Source organism: Aotus nancymaae, unplaced genomic scaffold (genome assembly GCF_030222135.1).
Source record: "Aotus nancymaae isolate 86718 unplaced genomic scaffold, 86718_ANA_hifiasm-v0.15.2.pri h1tg000022l_1, whole genome shotgun sequence".
NCBI lineage: Eukaryota > Metazoa > Chordata > Mammalia > Primates > Aotidae > Aotus > Aotus nancymaae.
The window spans coordinates 23,065,705-23,084,557 of NW_026988435.1; the positions used below are offsets into that span (position 1 = coordinate 23,065,705).

General features: G+C 34.8%; 1 protein-coding gene across 1 annotated transcript in view; it reads right to left on the reverse strand.

The window, feature by feature from the left end:
• Positions 1–314: 314 nt before the first annotated feature.
• Positions 315–18,853, reverse strand: part of TMPRSS15 (transmembrane serine protease 15) — a 124,656-nt gene continuing 106,117 nt past the window's right edge. Inside the window, exons 23-26 of the mRNA XM_012444772.2 lie at positions 11,169–11,350; positions 9,599–9,694; positions 6,486–6,625; positions 315–1,345 (exon numbers count right to left, since the gene is read on the reverse strand). Of these exons, the coding sequence (XP_012300195.2) occupies positions 1,190–1,345; positions 6,486–6,625; positions 9,599–9,694; positions 11,169–11,350 (574 nt within the window). The 3' untranslated portion in view covers positions 315–1,189. The remainder of the gene's footprint in view (positions 1,346–6,485; positions 6,626–9,598; positions 9,695–11,168; positions 11,351–18,853) is intronic.

Here is an 18,853-nt window from a genome sequence, read left to right on the forward strand (position 1 = left end):
CCATCTGCACAGTGGGTCCCCAATATCCTCTTCAATGCCTCTGTAATAATTATTCTTTCCTGGTGAAGTTCAAGTCTCCTTTCTTCCATAAGGCCAATCCATACAGATTGGTCCCTTCTTTCAACTTCTTTTAACCTTACTCTCTCTTTTATTATATTGTCCATGCAAGAATGTGTGTGTGTGTGCATGTGTGTGTGTTGTTTTGTATTAACTAAGTATGAATTTTTTCTCCCCAAATACATCAACAGATTCTGTGTGGTGAGCTAAATTGAAGTCTGCACTTACTCTGGAGATGATCCAAGAGATTAAACAAGTGAAGCAAATTCATTTATTACACACATTTGACCTTCCCATGGGCAATTCAGCTGTGTCTAAATATGTTTTTCACATATTAGAAATATTCACTGTAACACACAAACCAAGACTAGTATTTGTAATAGGTGCATTTCTTTGATATGTCTGATTATTTTTTGGAGACTTAAAAATACTAGCTTGAAATAAATAGACAGTACACATAATCCAGGTAAAAATTTATCTAATATATAATGACCATATTAATTAATTTGTCTTTTATTTAATTTGCTTATTTAAGAGGAACATAAAGTCAATTTAGTCCAGGCCTATGATATAAGCTTACAATAAATATTTCCAATTAGTGGAGAAAATACTAAGGTTATGCATATGTCGAAATAGGAATGCATTTTGATAGAAAAAAACAGAAAAATGATTGAGATGAAAACTATTGAGATTTAAACTGGAACTGGAAAATTTATGGCAGTTTATTTCCAACAGTGACAGACTATGGGCAAAACATTTTATTTTCTTTCTTTTTTAAATTATGCCCAAAATTTCTTAAGTATATGGTATATGTTTTAAAATAACACCCCTTTAAATAACAGTAAATAATAAAAATAATGATTAAGAATTTAAAAAATGAGATCTGTGAAGAAATAGCTGTTCACAATGAAATCAAAATGTATTTAATGGTATTTTAAAATTACTCTCTATTGCCAAGATGATTTTTATTATTTTTAAAATTTCGCTTCCCTGGCCGCCTAGCATTTAATTGGCATAGATAAGGATACTTTTGGTAACTTTTAAAAAGTTTTGTACAAAACACTTAATTTCCATGATTTCTAGAGTAGAATGCGAAAATAACCTGACTTTCACATTTGGTTTAAGAAATGCTCTAATGTAAAAAACTCTGGATCCATTCTGTAAACCTTGAGACTCTGGCATACACTCCGGGGCGATTAGGCAGGGCACACTGGTATCCAAATGAGGTCACACCAGCAAGGAACCACCTGTTGTTTTCCTGGCACATCAGCGGTCCTCCTGAATCCCCCTAAAGAGTGAATTGCAAAGCAAAATTATAGATATGTTGTCAACTGATCTAAACATACAGGATTATTTGTATCAAATGAATTTTTAAAAATGTAAAAATATGATTTAATTGCAAATCATCTGTATATATTTTCACTTTCACTCTAAGCCAGGAATGAGAACCTCAGTAAGGAGACAGAGAAACGATAACTAAGAGATAATTTATCATTTTTGTGGTGCACTTTTATAATAAGAGTTTCACCACATTAATTAGGCACTTTGGTGGATACTAAGAAGTTCTTTAAAGCACAACTATGAACAGCATCCCAACCAAAATATATATTAAAAGCCAATTGTTTTATTTAAGGAGATATGCTGTAAGTGTCACAGAGCACACTGTGGAAAAGACAAATTATTTCACAATATGCTCTTCAGAAAAATTAAGAACTCACACATAAAGTTGATTTTAGTTCTCTTGGGTAGCGGTATCTTTTTGGGACTCAAAAAACACCATCCATTTGAAAAACATTTTAACTGAAATAAGCAAGTCTGTGATATCACTTTTAATGATAAGAACTCATGTTTTCATCTGAGATTTCAAATGAAGAAATGTTTTTAATTTTTATGAATATTAATTCCAGCAGACCTAGTAAATTACATACATTTTATTTGCATGTGATTCTTGTATAATGCAATGGTAATACAAACATATCATTATTTAATGACATAAAATCGACAAGTATTTTTTCTGTATTAATTGGACAAATATTTTTAATTAATTTTTTATATTTATGAAGACATTTAAAGTTTTGTGTTTTTTGAAATCACCAGTATAATAGAATATTTCAATACCAGCTAGATGCGAGAAATATCCTGAGACTTTTTGCCTAATCCTTTATCATGTTTGGGCCCTATATTTAAAGGAAAAAATGTAGTCTATCAAATCACCTTTTTTCCTCTCCATACAGAGGGACATAAATTTCACTGGCGTCCACAGGTTACCAACATTCTAGTGTAACAGATGTGTTCAAGCTGTTTGAAAGCAGGGACTGTGATTTTTATTTTTGAATCCTAAGCCCTTAACCTGTAATATAGGTTCTGAAATATTTATGAAACAGTATATATTCAAGGATCAAAACACATTTTATATGACTTGGAAATTATTAAAAATAAACTTCAACTGTTTGGGTATTTTTAAAAGGAGTCATCTGGTTTTTTACATATCTTCTAAAATAATTTAATTTTTTAATAGGAGATTCCAGGCAAAACAAGGATTTTTAACTTACCCAGTACATACTGGGTTAGTTGCAGTTACTCAAGGATCATGCAGCAGACGCGTTGCCTATCTGCTGGGTAGTCTGTCTAGTTGGGAGACCTCAGTCAGTTTCCATTACTTCCTTTCATCTAACTATACCACATCAGTTTAGCTATGTAACTTCTCCTTGCCTTAATTTTCTTTCTTTCTTTCTTTCTTTTTAAATTTTACTTTAAGTTCTGGGATACATGTCTAGAATGTGCAGGTTTGCTACATAGGTATACACGTGCCATGTTGGTTTGCTGCACCTATTGACCCACCCTCTAAGTTCTTTCCCCTTTGCCCCTCATTGTCCTCAACAGGCCCTGGTGTATGTTATTCACCATCTTGTGTCCATGTGTTCTCATTGTTCAACTATCACTCATGAGTAAGAACATGCAGTGTTTGGTTTTCTGTTCCTGTGTTATTGTGCTGAGGATGATGGCTTCCAGCTTCATCCATGTCCTGCAAAGAACATGATCTCATTCCCTTTTATGGCTGCATAGTATTCCATGGTGTATATGTACTACATTTTTTTAATCCAGTTTATCACTGATGGGCATTTGGGTTGGTTCCAAGTCTTTGCTATTGTAAATAGTGGTGCAGTAAGCATATGTGTACATGTATCTTTATAGTAGAATGATTTATATTCCACTGGGTATATAATCAGTAATGGAATTGCTGGGTCAAATGGTATTTCTGGTTCTAGATCCTTGAGGAATCACCATACTGTCTTCCACAATGGTTGAACTAATTTACATTCCCACCAACAGTGTAAAAGTGTTCCTAGTTCTCCACAATCTTGCCCACATCTATTGTTTCTTGACTTTTTAATAACTGCCATTCTGACTGGTGTGAGATGGTATCTCATTGTAGTTTTGATTTGCATGTCTCTAATGATCAGTGATTTTGAATTTTTTTTCATATGTTTGTTGCCTTACCTTAATTTTCTGATTTGTTCAATTAAGGTATTAATATTTCCTTCTTCACTGTCTGAGAGATATATGAGTACTTGAAAAATATGCATGGGGCTGGGCACAGTGGCTCACACCTGTGATCCCAGCACTTTGGGAGGTTGAGACAGGTGGATCACCTAAGGTCAGAAGTTCGAGTTCAGCCTGGCCAACATGGTGAAACCTCGTTTCTATTAAAAATACAAAAAATTAGTCAGGTGTGATGGTGGGTGGCTGTAATTGCAGCTACTCGGGAGACTGAGGCAGGAGAATCGTTTGAACCTGGGAGGTGGAGGTTGCAGTGAGCCAAGATTGTGCCACTGCACTCCAACCTGGGCAATAAGAATGAAGCTCTGTCTCAAAAAAAATTAAAAATAAATAAATAAATAAAAATTTAAAGAGCATGAATTTCCAGAACATAAAGTATTAACCTTAAATTTATGTTTCTAGTGAGATGTCATATTTATAAGTAAAAATAAAAATCAGTACCTTCTTTGAGTGTCTGAGTGCAAGGGCTGGTGACCTTTTTTGTTTAGAATATTACTTCCTATAGTTTGGTGTGTATCAGAATCCCCTGGAAGATGTGACAAACACACATTGCTAGGCCCCATCCTCATAGTTTCTGATTCACCAGATATGTAATGGTACCTGATAATTTGCATTTCTAGCAGGTTCTTAGGTGATGATGCTGGACTGGAGGCCATGCATTGAAACCCATTAGTATAGAGTATGGCTTGGAATGGTAGGTAGAGTGTCATTTGCTGAGTTTTATGTAAAGAAGATATTCTCCAGCCACTGATGTTGCCTTTAAATCCAAACTACTACCACTAAAAGGCAAGCCTTTGGTAAATCGGAAGACATGCAAGTTGTGGATGACTAACAAAACACATTCTTTGCCATTATAAGGCTAAAAAATACTGCTTCAAAGAACTTATTCAAATAATGTATCAGTAATAATATGTTCACAATTTTAAAGAATGCATTCTTACTTAATCAGTTAATCCTCTTATAAAACATAGTATTAAAGTTGAACAAAGAAAATCATGTGACAATCTAGTGTACTGATTACTCAATTATGGTAACATTTTATTGTACAAGATACTACCTTATGTGGGAGCTTTCTTACTTGCCAGTGAATAACATACTTAGACCGTGTAGAATTAGAGCTAACTATAAGATTTCAGAGACCTGGCATGAGTTAATAGCTTAATGTAATCCTAAAATCAGTAGCATCAGCCATCATATTTTCTGCCTAGTGTGTGAGGTGTCTGCCACACAATCCGCAAAAACTGCACTTGAAGTTGTCCAGCTGATTTCCCTCTTGTGCGATAATTCTATAGGTCTCCTTCTAAGTGGCAATATATCTTATGTTTAGCACACTTCATTTTACAAAAGAAGTATAAGACTCAGAGATAAATTTTAAACAAGAAGAAAGCCATCCTATTTGTCTTGAATTTGCAAGCATTTATCAAAGCAGAATAAATCTAAAACTAAGCTGGAAATTTAACACAACTTAAGACATTGATTTAACTAGGGAACTTAGATACATATTATTTGAATAAACATCAATTTATTTATTCATTTTTTATTTTTGTGAGACGGAGTTTCACTCTTGTTACCCAGGCTGGAGTGCAATGGCGCGATCTCGGCTCACCGCAACCTCCGTCTCCTGGGTTCAGGCAATTCTCCTGCCTCAACCTCCTGAGTAGCTGGGATTACAGGCACGCGCCACCATGCCCAGCTAATTTTTTGTATTTTTAGTAGAGACGGGGTTTCACCATGTTGACCAGGATGGTCTCGATCTCTTGACCTCGTGATCCATCCGCCTCAGCCTCCCAAAGTGCTGGGATTACAGGCGTGAGCCACCGCGCCCGGCCCCCATAAACATCAATTTATATGGCTTGTCATGTATTGGTAGAATGACATACATGTGTTAATACATAAAATAAGTTGCTACACTTTGACAAGGTGAAACCACTTTCCCATGATATAAACCGCTATTTCCTCATTTAGAAATTATTCATTGGTCAGTAATGCTAGCAGGTTTAATCTAATCCAGCAGTCATTAAAGCATTGATATGCTATTAATTGTCAAATGCAGAAATATGCCAGAAAACTCATTTAGTAAGTTTCATAATAGAAACTGTCAATATTTTTTAGTAACTATTTGATGCCTTGCATGGCTCATCTGACTTAAACCTCTCCATAAACCCTAAGTGACTTGCCCAAAGTCACACCAATAAGTGTTAAAGCTGGGATCAAGCAGGAGTAGTATGAACATAGAATCCATGCTCTTCATGACTACCCCATGCTGTACCTAAAAATTAATTATAATTTGACAATCTAGCAGAACTTCCCTTTTTATTTATTGTGTGTTTTTGGATTTCATGGAGCTAATAGACAGGCACACTATTTTTAGGTGGCAAGATGTTTCAATGAAGGTAGTATATGGGTAAGAGTTTTTTTCTAACAGTCACACGGGTCAAGAGCTATTGACCCCTCAAATTTATTGCAGTATCAACATTAGCACTACAGCAAGTTCAAGTTATTACATCTCTCATATAAAGTGTAAACAATAACATAAAAACCAGAGCCAGGGTTATGCCAGTCTATTAAGTTATTTACTTCCCCGTTGGATAGCTGTGAACTGACTGTAACTAGGCTATGCAGGTATTCATCTAGACAATGTCCAAAGACATCTGACTTGTAACCTCTTTTCTTAAAAAATAATTTGTTTCTAGTGCTCAGGTCTACTCAACAGGATTATGCAAATAGGCAAAAAAAGTAACAGTTTTGTAAGAGAAGAGAAATTAAAGAATCTTGATTTCTTTACTCCCAAATTATTGTTAAGCAATGAAATAACTATAACACCAGTGCTTTCTGAAAATGTTCAGTGAGCAGCTTTACATCTTTACCTGACAAGAATCTATTCCTCCTTCTTCATAGCCTGCACATATCATGTTTTCAGTAATGTTATATTCTGGCATCTGCTTTTGGCATTTCTCATTTGATAGAAGAGGAACATCAGCTTCTTGCAATACGTTTGCAGTAGAACCTGCTCAAAATGGATAATGCAGCCAGCCAGTCAGAAGTGATCAACATGCATCCTTGAATGAACTACCATCAGTCTTATTTATTCCAACATTTCACTCTCACTATTGAGTACTGTGTGCATATATAATGGAACTAAATACTAAACCTTGCACACCAAAGCACATAATAAAGCTCATCTGTGGATTTTGCCAGATGGATAACAGGAAAGCTCTTCTTTCTTACCGAAGGGCCAGTAGGAAGAGTGGATTAGACTAGAAGGTCTTTGGGCATCTTCAGTGATTTTAAACAGTTACAGGATTGCTCATGGGGGAAACAGCTTACCAACACAAAGTGTTTCATTCATGGAAATTAGCAACGGCTCAGAAATCCAGAAGTGCTTTTCATTTGGCACCTGAGGAGGTGCTCGCTTCTGTATAATAGCATTCAGCTTCTTTGTGGTGCTGTGTGAGTGAGCAGGTGCACATTGAACAGGGGACAAAGCTCAGACGCACTTTGCCCTGGTCTAGGGGCAATGAGCTTGTTATCCATACCCAGGTGAAGAGAAAGGAGGTATTTTTTGTAAATAAAATAGAGTGTACTTGCTTGCTTTTTACAGAATGATTCATCCACTAGAAGTACGAATCTCTGTGTGCTGAAATACTCATCCCAAGAGAGATGCAAAACAGGCAGGTGTCTAGTGCCCCAGAAAAGGTACATGATAAGCACTTTCTAATAATTAGCATTTCTATTTGCTTTCTCAAGAGAGGCAGAATGTTGAAGAGAAGTTAGCACATTTGACAGCCATTGATGCTGCAAAAATTTATGAGACCTCATTTCTAGCTAAATTTAATCCATGCACTAAAAAGATGAAGAAAGCAAAAAGTATGTTTGTGCATACGTACATGTTTGTGTGTGATTTAGATGCAAGACAGCATATATATGACTCAGTAGTGCATTGATAATTGTATATCAACTGTCTCAGAAAAATGGAAGTCCCATGAGTCTTCTTCTCATTTTACTGGTGTAAACACTTCCACAATGATCAATTTCAAGGTACCAGCATGGCAGTGAACATGGAGTAAACATTATCAGATAACATTTCAAGTCTGACAATGGACTATAGGTTAAGAAAATGAATTGGAGAGATTAAAATGGAGGAGAAAATTTGGCATCTCGCTGTTATCCATTCTATGAGGATCCAGGATGGGCTGGCAGACCTTAATTTTATAATAAAAACCAAGGCCACTTTTGCTGCTTGTCAATCAATTAAAATTTGTTTTGTAGATGATAAAACTGGTAAAGGAAAATTTGACCAGTGTCTCTTTACTGATTGCCTTAATTTAACCAACTGATATCACCTATTTCTTCCTATTGAACAATATGTACATGGTTTTCCTAGCTAATTAATTAGCATAATATAATCAAAAGATGGAAACTAGGATTTTATGAAAATAAGTAGATTGAAATCATAAAGCAAAGTTCATAAAATATATGAAAATTGCCATCACCCAAGAAGTATTTAAACATGATCTTTCTGTTTATTCCTAAATGAAATTGGTCTCAAATACAGTTTATTTTCTGGCTCCATACCACTCTTGGAGATCTTCTTAAGTCAATTAGACATATATCTTTAGTAACAATAAGTAAATGTGAGCCACATTTACTCAGCTTTAAAAAAACCCAAAAAACAAAAATAAAATATTTCCTATAGAATAAAGAGTTTTAAATTTTGTTAATTTATTTTTGAAGAGGCTAAATTGTGGTCATAAATGACTTTTAGCTTGAAGTCAGAAAAGAGAAAATATCTATCTAGGAATCATTTTTACTGTTTAAATTTTAAGTTTAATAAATCATAATATTTGTCAAGTGGGAGAAATATATGAATATACAGTCTTAGACTTCAGTATACTTTATGGACAGCAGACATGAGACATTTTCAGCAATACAGTGTCACTGCCTTAAAGAACTTTTGTAGGAATTACCAGAAAAGCATTTGACTTAGAACTTTGTGCTTTCTCTTATAATAAATAAGAATATATTAAATGTGAGTACTTTGATTCTGAGACCCTCTACCTTTCCACAAGATTTTCTGCATTTTCATCTTAAATACATTTAGGACATTTAAACAACATGGCTATAATTGTTGTGACTGCAGAGATCAGGTCCTCTCATCAGACTATAGTGCCTTTCCTGTTGCTTTATTATTTATTAATGGTCAAAACTCTGTCCCAGATAGGGCATTCCTATTAGAAATTCCACAGCCAATGAGCCTTGTCGTTATACTTAGAGGATATAAAGTATGAGAATACTTTTTAAAAAATATGTATGATTATTTTTAATATGTGTCATTTTTGCATTTGGAAAACATACAGTTGATGCTGTGCTGAATGATATATCAACTTATGGATACAATGTATGATTCATGTCAAATCTGAGTCTTCTTGTCAATAAGCAGAATTAGCATGTCCAAGTTAGAAGAGATTCCTTTCTCATTTTAAGGAAATGTGAGTGTGAGGCCTTTACATTATAAATAAAGATAGTTTTATTAGTTTGGAAAACGTGACAGGTAATACTTTGGCTTTTGATGAGAGTTTGTCATGTACTTTACCAAAATAAATTTTTGTAACCTTAGTTTATATTCATTTTAATGAAGTTTTTTTTTATCTTTATCAGAGTGTTCATAATACTAAAACTAGATATTGAGTTAGGGGGACACCTGAATTCCCCCTCAAAAGATTATAGTTTTATAATATTATCTATGCAAGCTGAAAAAATTTTTAAAAACTATACAAATATACAAACTCTAAAAGTATATTTTTGAAAACTCTAGATGTACAACCCTAAACATATACATACATATTTGACAGTACTTTTAGAAGATATTGCAAAATTGTTATATAAGAATTGCAAAAATGTTGAAAGTATTCACAGGATATTGTGATAGCATGTTTTCCACCAGTACATGTTTTTTTTTTTTTTGAGTCTGATAATTTACCTTGATATACAACTGTCCCCCAACCAGCAATAGAACAATTTCTTCCTGGAGGAAAAACTTGAGTTTCTTCTGGTAAACAAATAGGTTGTATGTAATCTGGAAAAAAAAAAATGAACAGCAAAACGAACAAACAAAGAAAAAGAAAGAACATATTTACAAGCATTTCTGACAAATTTTGAAAATCAATCATTTTCAACAATCTAAAAACCTTGTCTTTTTGTTTTATCCTACTTGTACAAATTTTAGACATCGGTCTTGGGGGAAATAGGCATTTCAGAGCAGCATTTATTTTGACAGTAGATCAGCTACCACTAGTGGCCTTTGAGGGTATTTTACAAGTCTCCTCATTAACTGGATAACACTTGTGTTGTAGAACAGATTAAAAACAGTGTAAAACAGTAGAATAGTGTAAAAAAAGTCTTAGTTCTGTACTGTAGTGTAATGGAAGGAAGTTCCGATGCATTCTCCCATTTAGAGAGTCATTGAATTCACATATAGTTAAAGTAAGCAGATAAGATGACCAAAAGTGATTTTTTTACCTGTAGAGTTCTGGAGGTAATCATTTATATTTTATTTTTTAATAAAATTACGGTGCTCAATAGAAAGTGCTACCTGTTCTGTAAAAATTTTAGTAAAGATGATTTTTAGCATCAATTAATAGAAACGTGGGCAAATGTTCAGAGGCTTTTTTATTTTCCCCAATTATCTCCATGTTAAAAAAGCTTTTAGGAGATTGTTTTATGGGGCAATTATGGAAGCATTGACATTGGTCACTTTTAAAGCCCTTCTTTCATCAATTTACAAGCCTACTGGCACTATTAAGCACCCACTACAGGTAAGACCAAGGGCAGACACAAAAATGAGTAAGACACCATGCTTACCCTCAAGGACAGGGATATACAACTAACTGGAGAAATAGTCTGCTTTTGGTAAGTGCAATGATGCATGTATAGATCAAACTCCATGAAAACAAGAGATGGCAACATTTTATCCTAAATGGGCACTGAAAAAGACGGGAATAAAGGTTGGAATTGAGCAGAGCCCTTCATGATAAAATTCACTTTATCAGGGGATTTCTTGCACATTTTCCAGGCATTTGGAGGAAGTCCTTCATTTGCCGCTCTGATAATATTATTGAATCTCCATTAAAAACTTCATCCTCTGAATAACTTAATTCTTACTCACTTTCTCCACAGACCATAAGATCTTCTCTCAGCTGATGTCTTACTCTGGCCTTTTTGGTAGATGAACCTGCCTTTCTTTTACAGGAGAAATAGAGAAGGCATGCATAATAACATCACCTGTTTCTCTGAGCGGCTCCTTTGAGTTTATTGTTATAGGTTGTTCAAAGAATTTTATTCTACTGTTTTTTTCCAGAAAGTTGAATTTAAACATCCTGATGAAAGAAATTTCATATATTTCTCTCTACTCCCTAATCCCATTTAAGTTCTAATGACTTATGTAACAAATTATCTAACTTTAATACATTAATGCATTGATATTGATAATATTTCAAATCTAATTTTAAATTAATTTTGGCAGATAAGATGACCCAAAGTGATTTTTTTACCTGTATAATTCACTCTGAATTCCAGATGCATCATGGCAATGTCATTGTTCTTTCTTTGTTTATTGTAATGAGGGTTTATGACAATTTGATCTATCAACCGAGAGACTGCGTGAGGAGCGGTCAGATTTGATGCCATATGCAGGCCTAGGATTGCTGTCCACTTGGATGGCTCTAAATTTCTCCTGAAAATTGTAATGAAGAAATATGAGACACTCTCCATCCAAAGTGGTTACTTTCTAGAAGATCTTCATCATAGAAATTTTAGAATATGTTTCTATCCTGAAATATTCTTCAATTTCTCTGAAGAATTGTCCTCTAAAAATATTTCTTGCATCTTTATTTTTCTGATCACAACATAAAGAAAGCCTTAATTAGTGCCAGTCTCTCTCTTTCACTTCTCTTAAGTCATCTGCTGATCTCTAGTTTTTGATTGTGGTTCTCAACTCTTGGTCGTACGTTACAGTCTCCTGACGTGCTTTTAAATAATGCTGATACCTGCTTCTCCTCCCCACCTCCCCCCGGCCCAGTTCTAATGTAATGGGTCTGGAATAGATCACCAGACACTGTAAAAAATACTTTTAAAATTAAATCTCCAAATTTGTGTTAATATATATAATATTTGGCTAGGTTGGAGAGCCTCTGCCTTAGGTCACATTTCACTGTGGAAATTGTCTCTCTGTCCAGGGCTTTTTCAGACAACTGCAGTAACTGCTGTAGTGTAATGGAAAGAAGTTCAGATGTATTCTCCATTTAGAGAGTCATTGAATTCACATATAGTTAAGGTAAGCAGTATGCATTATTATGATTTTTATAATCTAACATATAAACTTGAATAATCTCCATATGTAATGTTAGCCATCTATAATAATTAGTAAAGATAACACTTGTGTTGTAGAACAGATTAAATTGGATACTACATTATAATTTGAAAGTGTGCAAGGACTTTTAAATGTGTTATTGGCCTGCAATTTATTCACACCAAGGAATTATCAGCTGGAATTAAGCCAGTTAAACCATATTCACAATGAAGGTAAAATTCAATGATTGCAAGCCTAGGCAGAGCTATTAATTCAGTTCTTAACAGTTGCAAATGCCTAGTTTAATGTGATATTTAAATATTAAAGTGCAAGTCACTTACAGATGTATAAAGGGCATGAAGTTACTTACGTCTATCTGTCCATCACTTTATTTACCAAATTATCGTGTTTGGTCAAGTAGCAGTCAGCAGTAAGCCAATGAGCGTCCAAGCATTCAGTAAGCATCCAGTGACAACCACATTGAATTAAAACTTGAAGAAATATATCTAAGTGATCTGTAGCAACAGAATACTACTTGGTGCCAAGCGCAGTGCCAAGAACTTTGTGTCCCTTCATTTAATCCTTATCAAAATTTTACAGTCAGAACAAATGAGGCGCTGATTATTTAAATGGTAGAGGGAGACTTGGAGCTGTCTGACTTTAGAGCCTGCACTTAAACCAGTGACTGGGGTGCCTCATACGGCTATGAGTGGGGTGCTGTGGGAGGGATTGAGAACCGAAAGGAAGGACTGGAGACGTGGTGGGCAAGAAGGAGAGCTGTACTCTGCTGTTATGTTCCCTGGGCCCAGGTAGGGGAAGTTGTCCTACTCCGTGGTTGGTGACTGCTCCTTAAGTGGCCCAGAGACTGAGCCAGGAGGTCATTACGGTGTCATAGAGGCTTGTCAAGAGGTGTTCTTGCTTTCCCTTCTCCACATCAGAGGAATCTGTACTTCGGCCATACATGGCATCTTGATAATTTCAGACATACTGACTGCACCCCACTTGTACTGTACCCTGGGATTCCCATGTCTACCTTAGCCTAGGCAGGGAGAGTGAACAGAGCGAAATCTCTTCTTTGGTGTTCTATTTCTGAACTTCTTTCTCTATCACATCTGGCAGTAGTTTTAGAGCTTTTCCTTGGTGGAAAATGACCAGTGAATACAGAGCTTACAGACAATGGTTCTTAAGCTTTATGAATCACTTGAGACAGTTTCTAAAACTTTAGATTTCTAGTTTTCATTTCCAGAAATTATAATTTGGAAAGTTGGAGTGGCGCTCAGCAATTTGTACTTTTTAATCACTGTTGAGATATTAAGCAATGCAGAAACCTCCCTAGCTGTTTCATATACCCAAATCTGAGGGGTAGGGGAAGACAGCCTTCAGAAAAATCATTTTAGATGAAGTGATGGGACGTTTTATGTTTTTAAAATATTGTCTCAAAGCATCTCCTTTCTAGCAAAGGAAGAAAGAGCTATAGCACAGAAGATATATGCACATAGGAGAAGGTGAGAACCACCTTGAATAGGAAATCCCCAATCCAGTAGAGGCTAAAGATAGCAAAGATAGGGCATCTTTAGGTAGAAGTTGGCTGAATTTTTGCTGCTTTTCACCATCTGTCCTGCACGAGCAAGATATTTATCCCAGGAGCATGAGAAAGAGAAGCATTGGTTGGAGAGGGCAGAAAAACATACACTCCTGATCTCTGTAACCTCAAAGATTAGCACATTTCCTGGGATGTAGAAGCAGCATCAGGTAGGATAAATTAGTTGCCTATAATCCCAGCACTTTGGGAGGCCAAGGCAGGTGGATCGCGAGGTCAAGAGATCGAGACCATCCTGGTCAACATGGTGAAACTCCATCTCTACTAAAAATACAAAAGAAAAAAATTAGCTGGGCATGGTGGCACATGCCTGTAGTCCCAGCTACTCGGGAGGCTGAGGCAAGAGAATTGCTTGAACCCAGGAGGCGGAGGTTGCAGTGAGCCGAGATCACACCATTGCACTCCAGCCTGGGCAACAAGAGCAAAACTCCGTCTCAAAAAAAAAAAAAAAAAAAAAAATTTAATAGTGTCCTCAATGTATGTGGTTATTTGCTGATGTGAAAATAACTTCAGCAGTCTAGCATCAGGATGTCCATTTGTAAGTGGGAATTTCAATGTCGTAGAAAGCAAATATGGTAAGACAACTATGATAGAGCATCACAACAGGTTGAAAGGAAAAGAAAATCAATGGGAATCCATAACTGTAAGTTAAAATATTTTCCTGTTTTACTTTTACTACAGGTGACACGACAGCAACCTCAACAAATTTGCAGAATGCCAACACTGACGTTTACACCCAGGGCCGCATTATTGGTCTCTATTTTTATTCTCCTCTGAATATTACTAGCATTTCTAGATGACTAGCCAATTCTAATATTTAAGGCAACTGAAAATCAGAATGCTTCTGAAACATAGTGTTGTTGCCAGAGAGTAAGAAACTTTTCAAGAATATCAGGGGCAATTCTGAAAGTACGAAGAAGCCAGATTAAATGAAATAACAATGGCCAGGTTTTAGCAAGGTGTCTATCAGATAATAATCATCATAATTACCCTCGTTAAAAGAAATGAGTTGTTTATGAAAGGCCATGTGTCCACAATAAAACTCAAAAAAGAAAAGTTAACAGGCACAAAAGGTAGTTTTATCATAAAAGGAGGGTAGACAACAAGAATATGTTTAATTCTTTTTCCTTTTCATGAGTAAGGAAAAGAGTATCATATATATGAGTATTTTTATTTTATTTTAAGTAGAAATCTGTTTTAAAAATATGGATATATGCTTACTTGTGTAAGTGTAAGAAACAGAAGTAAGTACAAGAAACCAGAAGTAAGCCAACACTCCTGAGCATAATTGACCTGGTAGATTATTCCTGGAACTTAAGGAATCATCTTTGAACTCTTTTCTTCACTTGACTTTCAGGATTCACCATGAACTTGTGATTTCCCTTTCATTTCACTGTCTGTTCTTCTTCAGTCTTTTTCTTTCCCCCAGCTCTTTTTCATTTGTCTTAAACTCTGAATTTTAAAATATCCCTAGGTCTGCCTTAATCTTATGTAAGTCATTATTTTAAATACCGACAATATATTGTAAACTTCTTTTTTTATTATTATACTTTAAGTTCTGGGGTACATGTGCAGAATGTGCAGGTTTGTTACATAGATACACACGTGCCATGATTGATTGCTGCACCCATCAACCCATCATCTACATTAGGTATTTCTCCTAATGCTATCCCTTTCCCAGCTATTTTTGACAGGCCCCGGTGTGTGATGTTCACCTCCCTGTGTCCATGTGTTCTCATTGTTCAACTCCCACTTATGAGTGAGAACATGTGGTGTTTGGTTTTCTGTTTTTGTGTTAGTTTTTTGAGAATGATGGTTTTCAGCTTCATCCATGTTTTGGACATGGATGTCCAGCTTCATCCACACAAAGGACATGAACTCATTCTTTTTGTGGCTGCATAGTATTCCATTGTGTATATGTGCCACATTTTCTTTATCCAGTCTATCATTGATGGGCATTTGGGTTGGTTCCGTCTTTGCTATTGTGAACAGTGCCACAATAAACATACATGTGAATGTGTCTTTATAGCAGAATGATTTATGATCTTTTGGGTATATACTCAGTAATGGGATTGCCAGGTCAAATGGTATTTCTAGTTCTAGATCCTTGAGGAATTGCCACAGTGTCTTCCACAATGGTTGAACTAATTTACACTCCTAAGTTTGTATTTTAATTATTGATTTCTTCCCTACAACTAGATATGTATGTCCATGTGCTGACATCATTGGTTGATACCAACTTGGATGTCTAATAGGAAGTCCCAAACTTAATATATAAAACTCTTACTCTCTTTCCAATCCTGTTCTTCCTGTTTTCAGGAACTCTTACTCTCTTTCCAGTCCTGTTTATTCTTGTTTTCCTTGTCTCAGTAAATGATATCCACACTTACTCCATTCTCTTTCCCTTACTCCATATCCATAATTATTAAAAAATGTGGATGACTCCACCCATCAGAACTTACCAATGAGATCCAGCCACTTCCTCAGCTTCTTCATCTATGGTTGTAACTGGTCTCCCTGATTTCACATTTGCTCCTCCCAACTTCACACATTAGCCTCATTAGATAATGTCAGTCTTCAGCCCTCCAAATGGTCCCTCATCCTATTTACCATAGCCTATTAAGTTCTCGCCAGGGCTCAATCCATAGTTCCAGACTCCTCCGTGCCACACTGCCAATCCCTTTCTGGGCAACAGCAGCAGGGCTTCTTGAGGTGTCTGGAATAAGTCTACCTCACTTCTACCCCAGAGCATCATAGTTTGCTGTTATCTTCCACAAAATTTGCGTAACATTCTCCTTCATTTCTTTAGATTTTTCCTTCCATTTTCAATCGCGAAGCTTTTCCAACCACTGTATTGAAAACAACCTTTTTGCTCTTATCATACTTTCTGTTCATACTACTTTTATTTTTCTTTATTGTATGCATTACTGCTAAAGTACTTATTTGAATGTTTTTCAGCCTTAACCTGTCATCTAAACCTTATCAGTGCAAGGATTTTGTTGGTCTGTATAGCACTATCATCCCCCAAACTTAGAAAAATGCTTAGCACAGCAAATGTCATCTGATTGAATGGATATATAAAAAACAGTAAGCAATCCGGGATCAGGAAGGAATGAGCATTACCACTGGTTCCTCATAACAGTCAGGTAAAGAGGCAGTGTTGATATCAGTTCACATCATTTCTCTCTCTTCTTCCTCAGTCTTCCTCACCCTGCCCAGCTCTTTTTCTTTTTAATATTTAGAGTCTTATACTCTAAATATTAAAATATTCCTTGTCTGTGTAACAAGTGCTTATGCAAAATAAGAAAAAAGGAGGCTCAACAATGTAATCCAAGATGAATTAATTATCAAAGTAGAGGTAACTTCAGAGATATGATAGAAACTTTTAGGAAATAGAATTTCTGAGTGCTCTAATAATTATAATGAGATACCTTCTAAATAGAAATATGTTATTAAAAATAGTACTAATAGAATGGTGTCATGGAAATGAATTGCACAATACGGGTCAAGAGAAACTTACAGAATACATAATTTTACAAGGAAACACAAGATTAGAAGTTGATAAAACCTCTAATAAAGACATAAATCTAAAAAGTGTTAGTGATACAGTAAGATAATATTAACTTTTAAAAAGGTGACCAGCAGCTAAAACTTGAAATATTTTCGAAAATGATCCAAGATCTAAGCTGTAACCAAAATCAGTATTATGTGAAACCTACCCTTGAAATCTCTAGTGTCTACGACTATTTCTCAACTAAAAATAGAACTACCATTTGACCTAGTAATCCCATTGCAAGGAATCTATCCAAAGGAAAAGAAATCAGTGTATCAAAAGGATATCTGCATTTATGTGTTTATGACAGCACTATTCACAGTAGAAAAGACACTGAATCAATGTAAGTGTCCATCAACAGATGACTGGATAAAGAAATGTGGTATATATACACAATGTCATACTATTCAGCCAGGAGAAAGAATAAAATCATGTCTTTTGCAGCAACATGGATGAAACTGGAGGCCATTAACTTAAGTGAAACAACTCAGACACAGAAAGACAAATTTCAAATATTCTCACTTATAAGTGGGAGCCAAATAATGTATAGTGGTCATAAAGTGTGGAATGAGAGATAATAGAGACTTAGAAGGTTCGTGCTGTGGGGGTGGTGGTGTGGATATTAAGAAATTAACGGGTACAGTGTATGTTATTCAGGTGATAGATACCCTAAAAGCCCTGACTTCATCACTATGCAATCTACCCATTTAACAAAATTATACTTGTGCCCCATAAATTTATACAAAAAAATCTAAAAAAGAAGTCTCTATTGTCCTAAGAAAATGCTCTTCCTCTTTTTTATCTGCAAATATTACTATAATCTTAAAATGATATTATAGTATTTCTGCATTCTGAAGAACACTGTATATTACAAGCCTAACTCCCTAGAGTGATAAGACTCTAAGTAGATAAATGGAAAAATAAAATTAAACTCATTAAATGTATATTTTAGAGTAGGCTTAAGTAGAAATTAGGTATTGAAAAATTTTTAAATTTTTTTTTTTTTTTTTTTTTTTTTATTTGAGACGGAGTTTCGCCCTTGTTACCCAGGCTGGAGTGCAATGGCATGATCTCGGCTCACCGCAACCTCTGCCTCCTGGGTTCAGGTTAAATTTTTTAAAATTCATTTTGAATGCCTCAAATGCTTTAAGCAGAACACAGAACACATAAATATATATATGAAAAATTTTTATATTTTTTAAAATTCATTTTGAATGCCTCAAATGCTTTAAGCAGAACACAGAACACATATTTATTTATAATATATAAATAAATAAATATAATAAAATATATATTTATAAATGTAATAATATATATTTATAAAATATAAATAAATATTTATGTGTTCTGCGTTCTGCTTAAAGCATTTGAGGCATTCAAAAAAATTAAAATTTTAAATTGTAATTATGGTATCAAGCAATGTTATTTTATTTCAAATGCTCAACTGTTTAAAAAGCTGATTTTCAAAGTTTTATTAGTTATATCAATTTAATAATTTGAGTACTAAATAAAGTATACATAGTATTTATGAAAGTATATATAAAGTATAAAAAGTATAAACTGAGGACTAAATAAAGTATAAATAGTATGCCCCAGATACCTCATATATGAAATTATTTATTTCAGGAATGTTAACATATGTTTTAAGGAATTGTTTCAATAAGAAACCAGGTAATCCATGTGATGTTTTTGGTCTGCTCTGAAAAGCTAAATTAAAGAATGAGATATTAGCAAG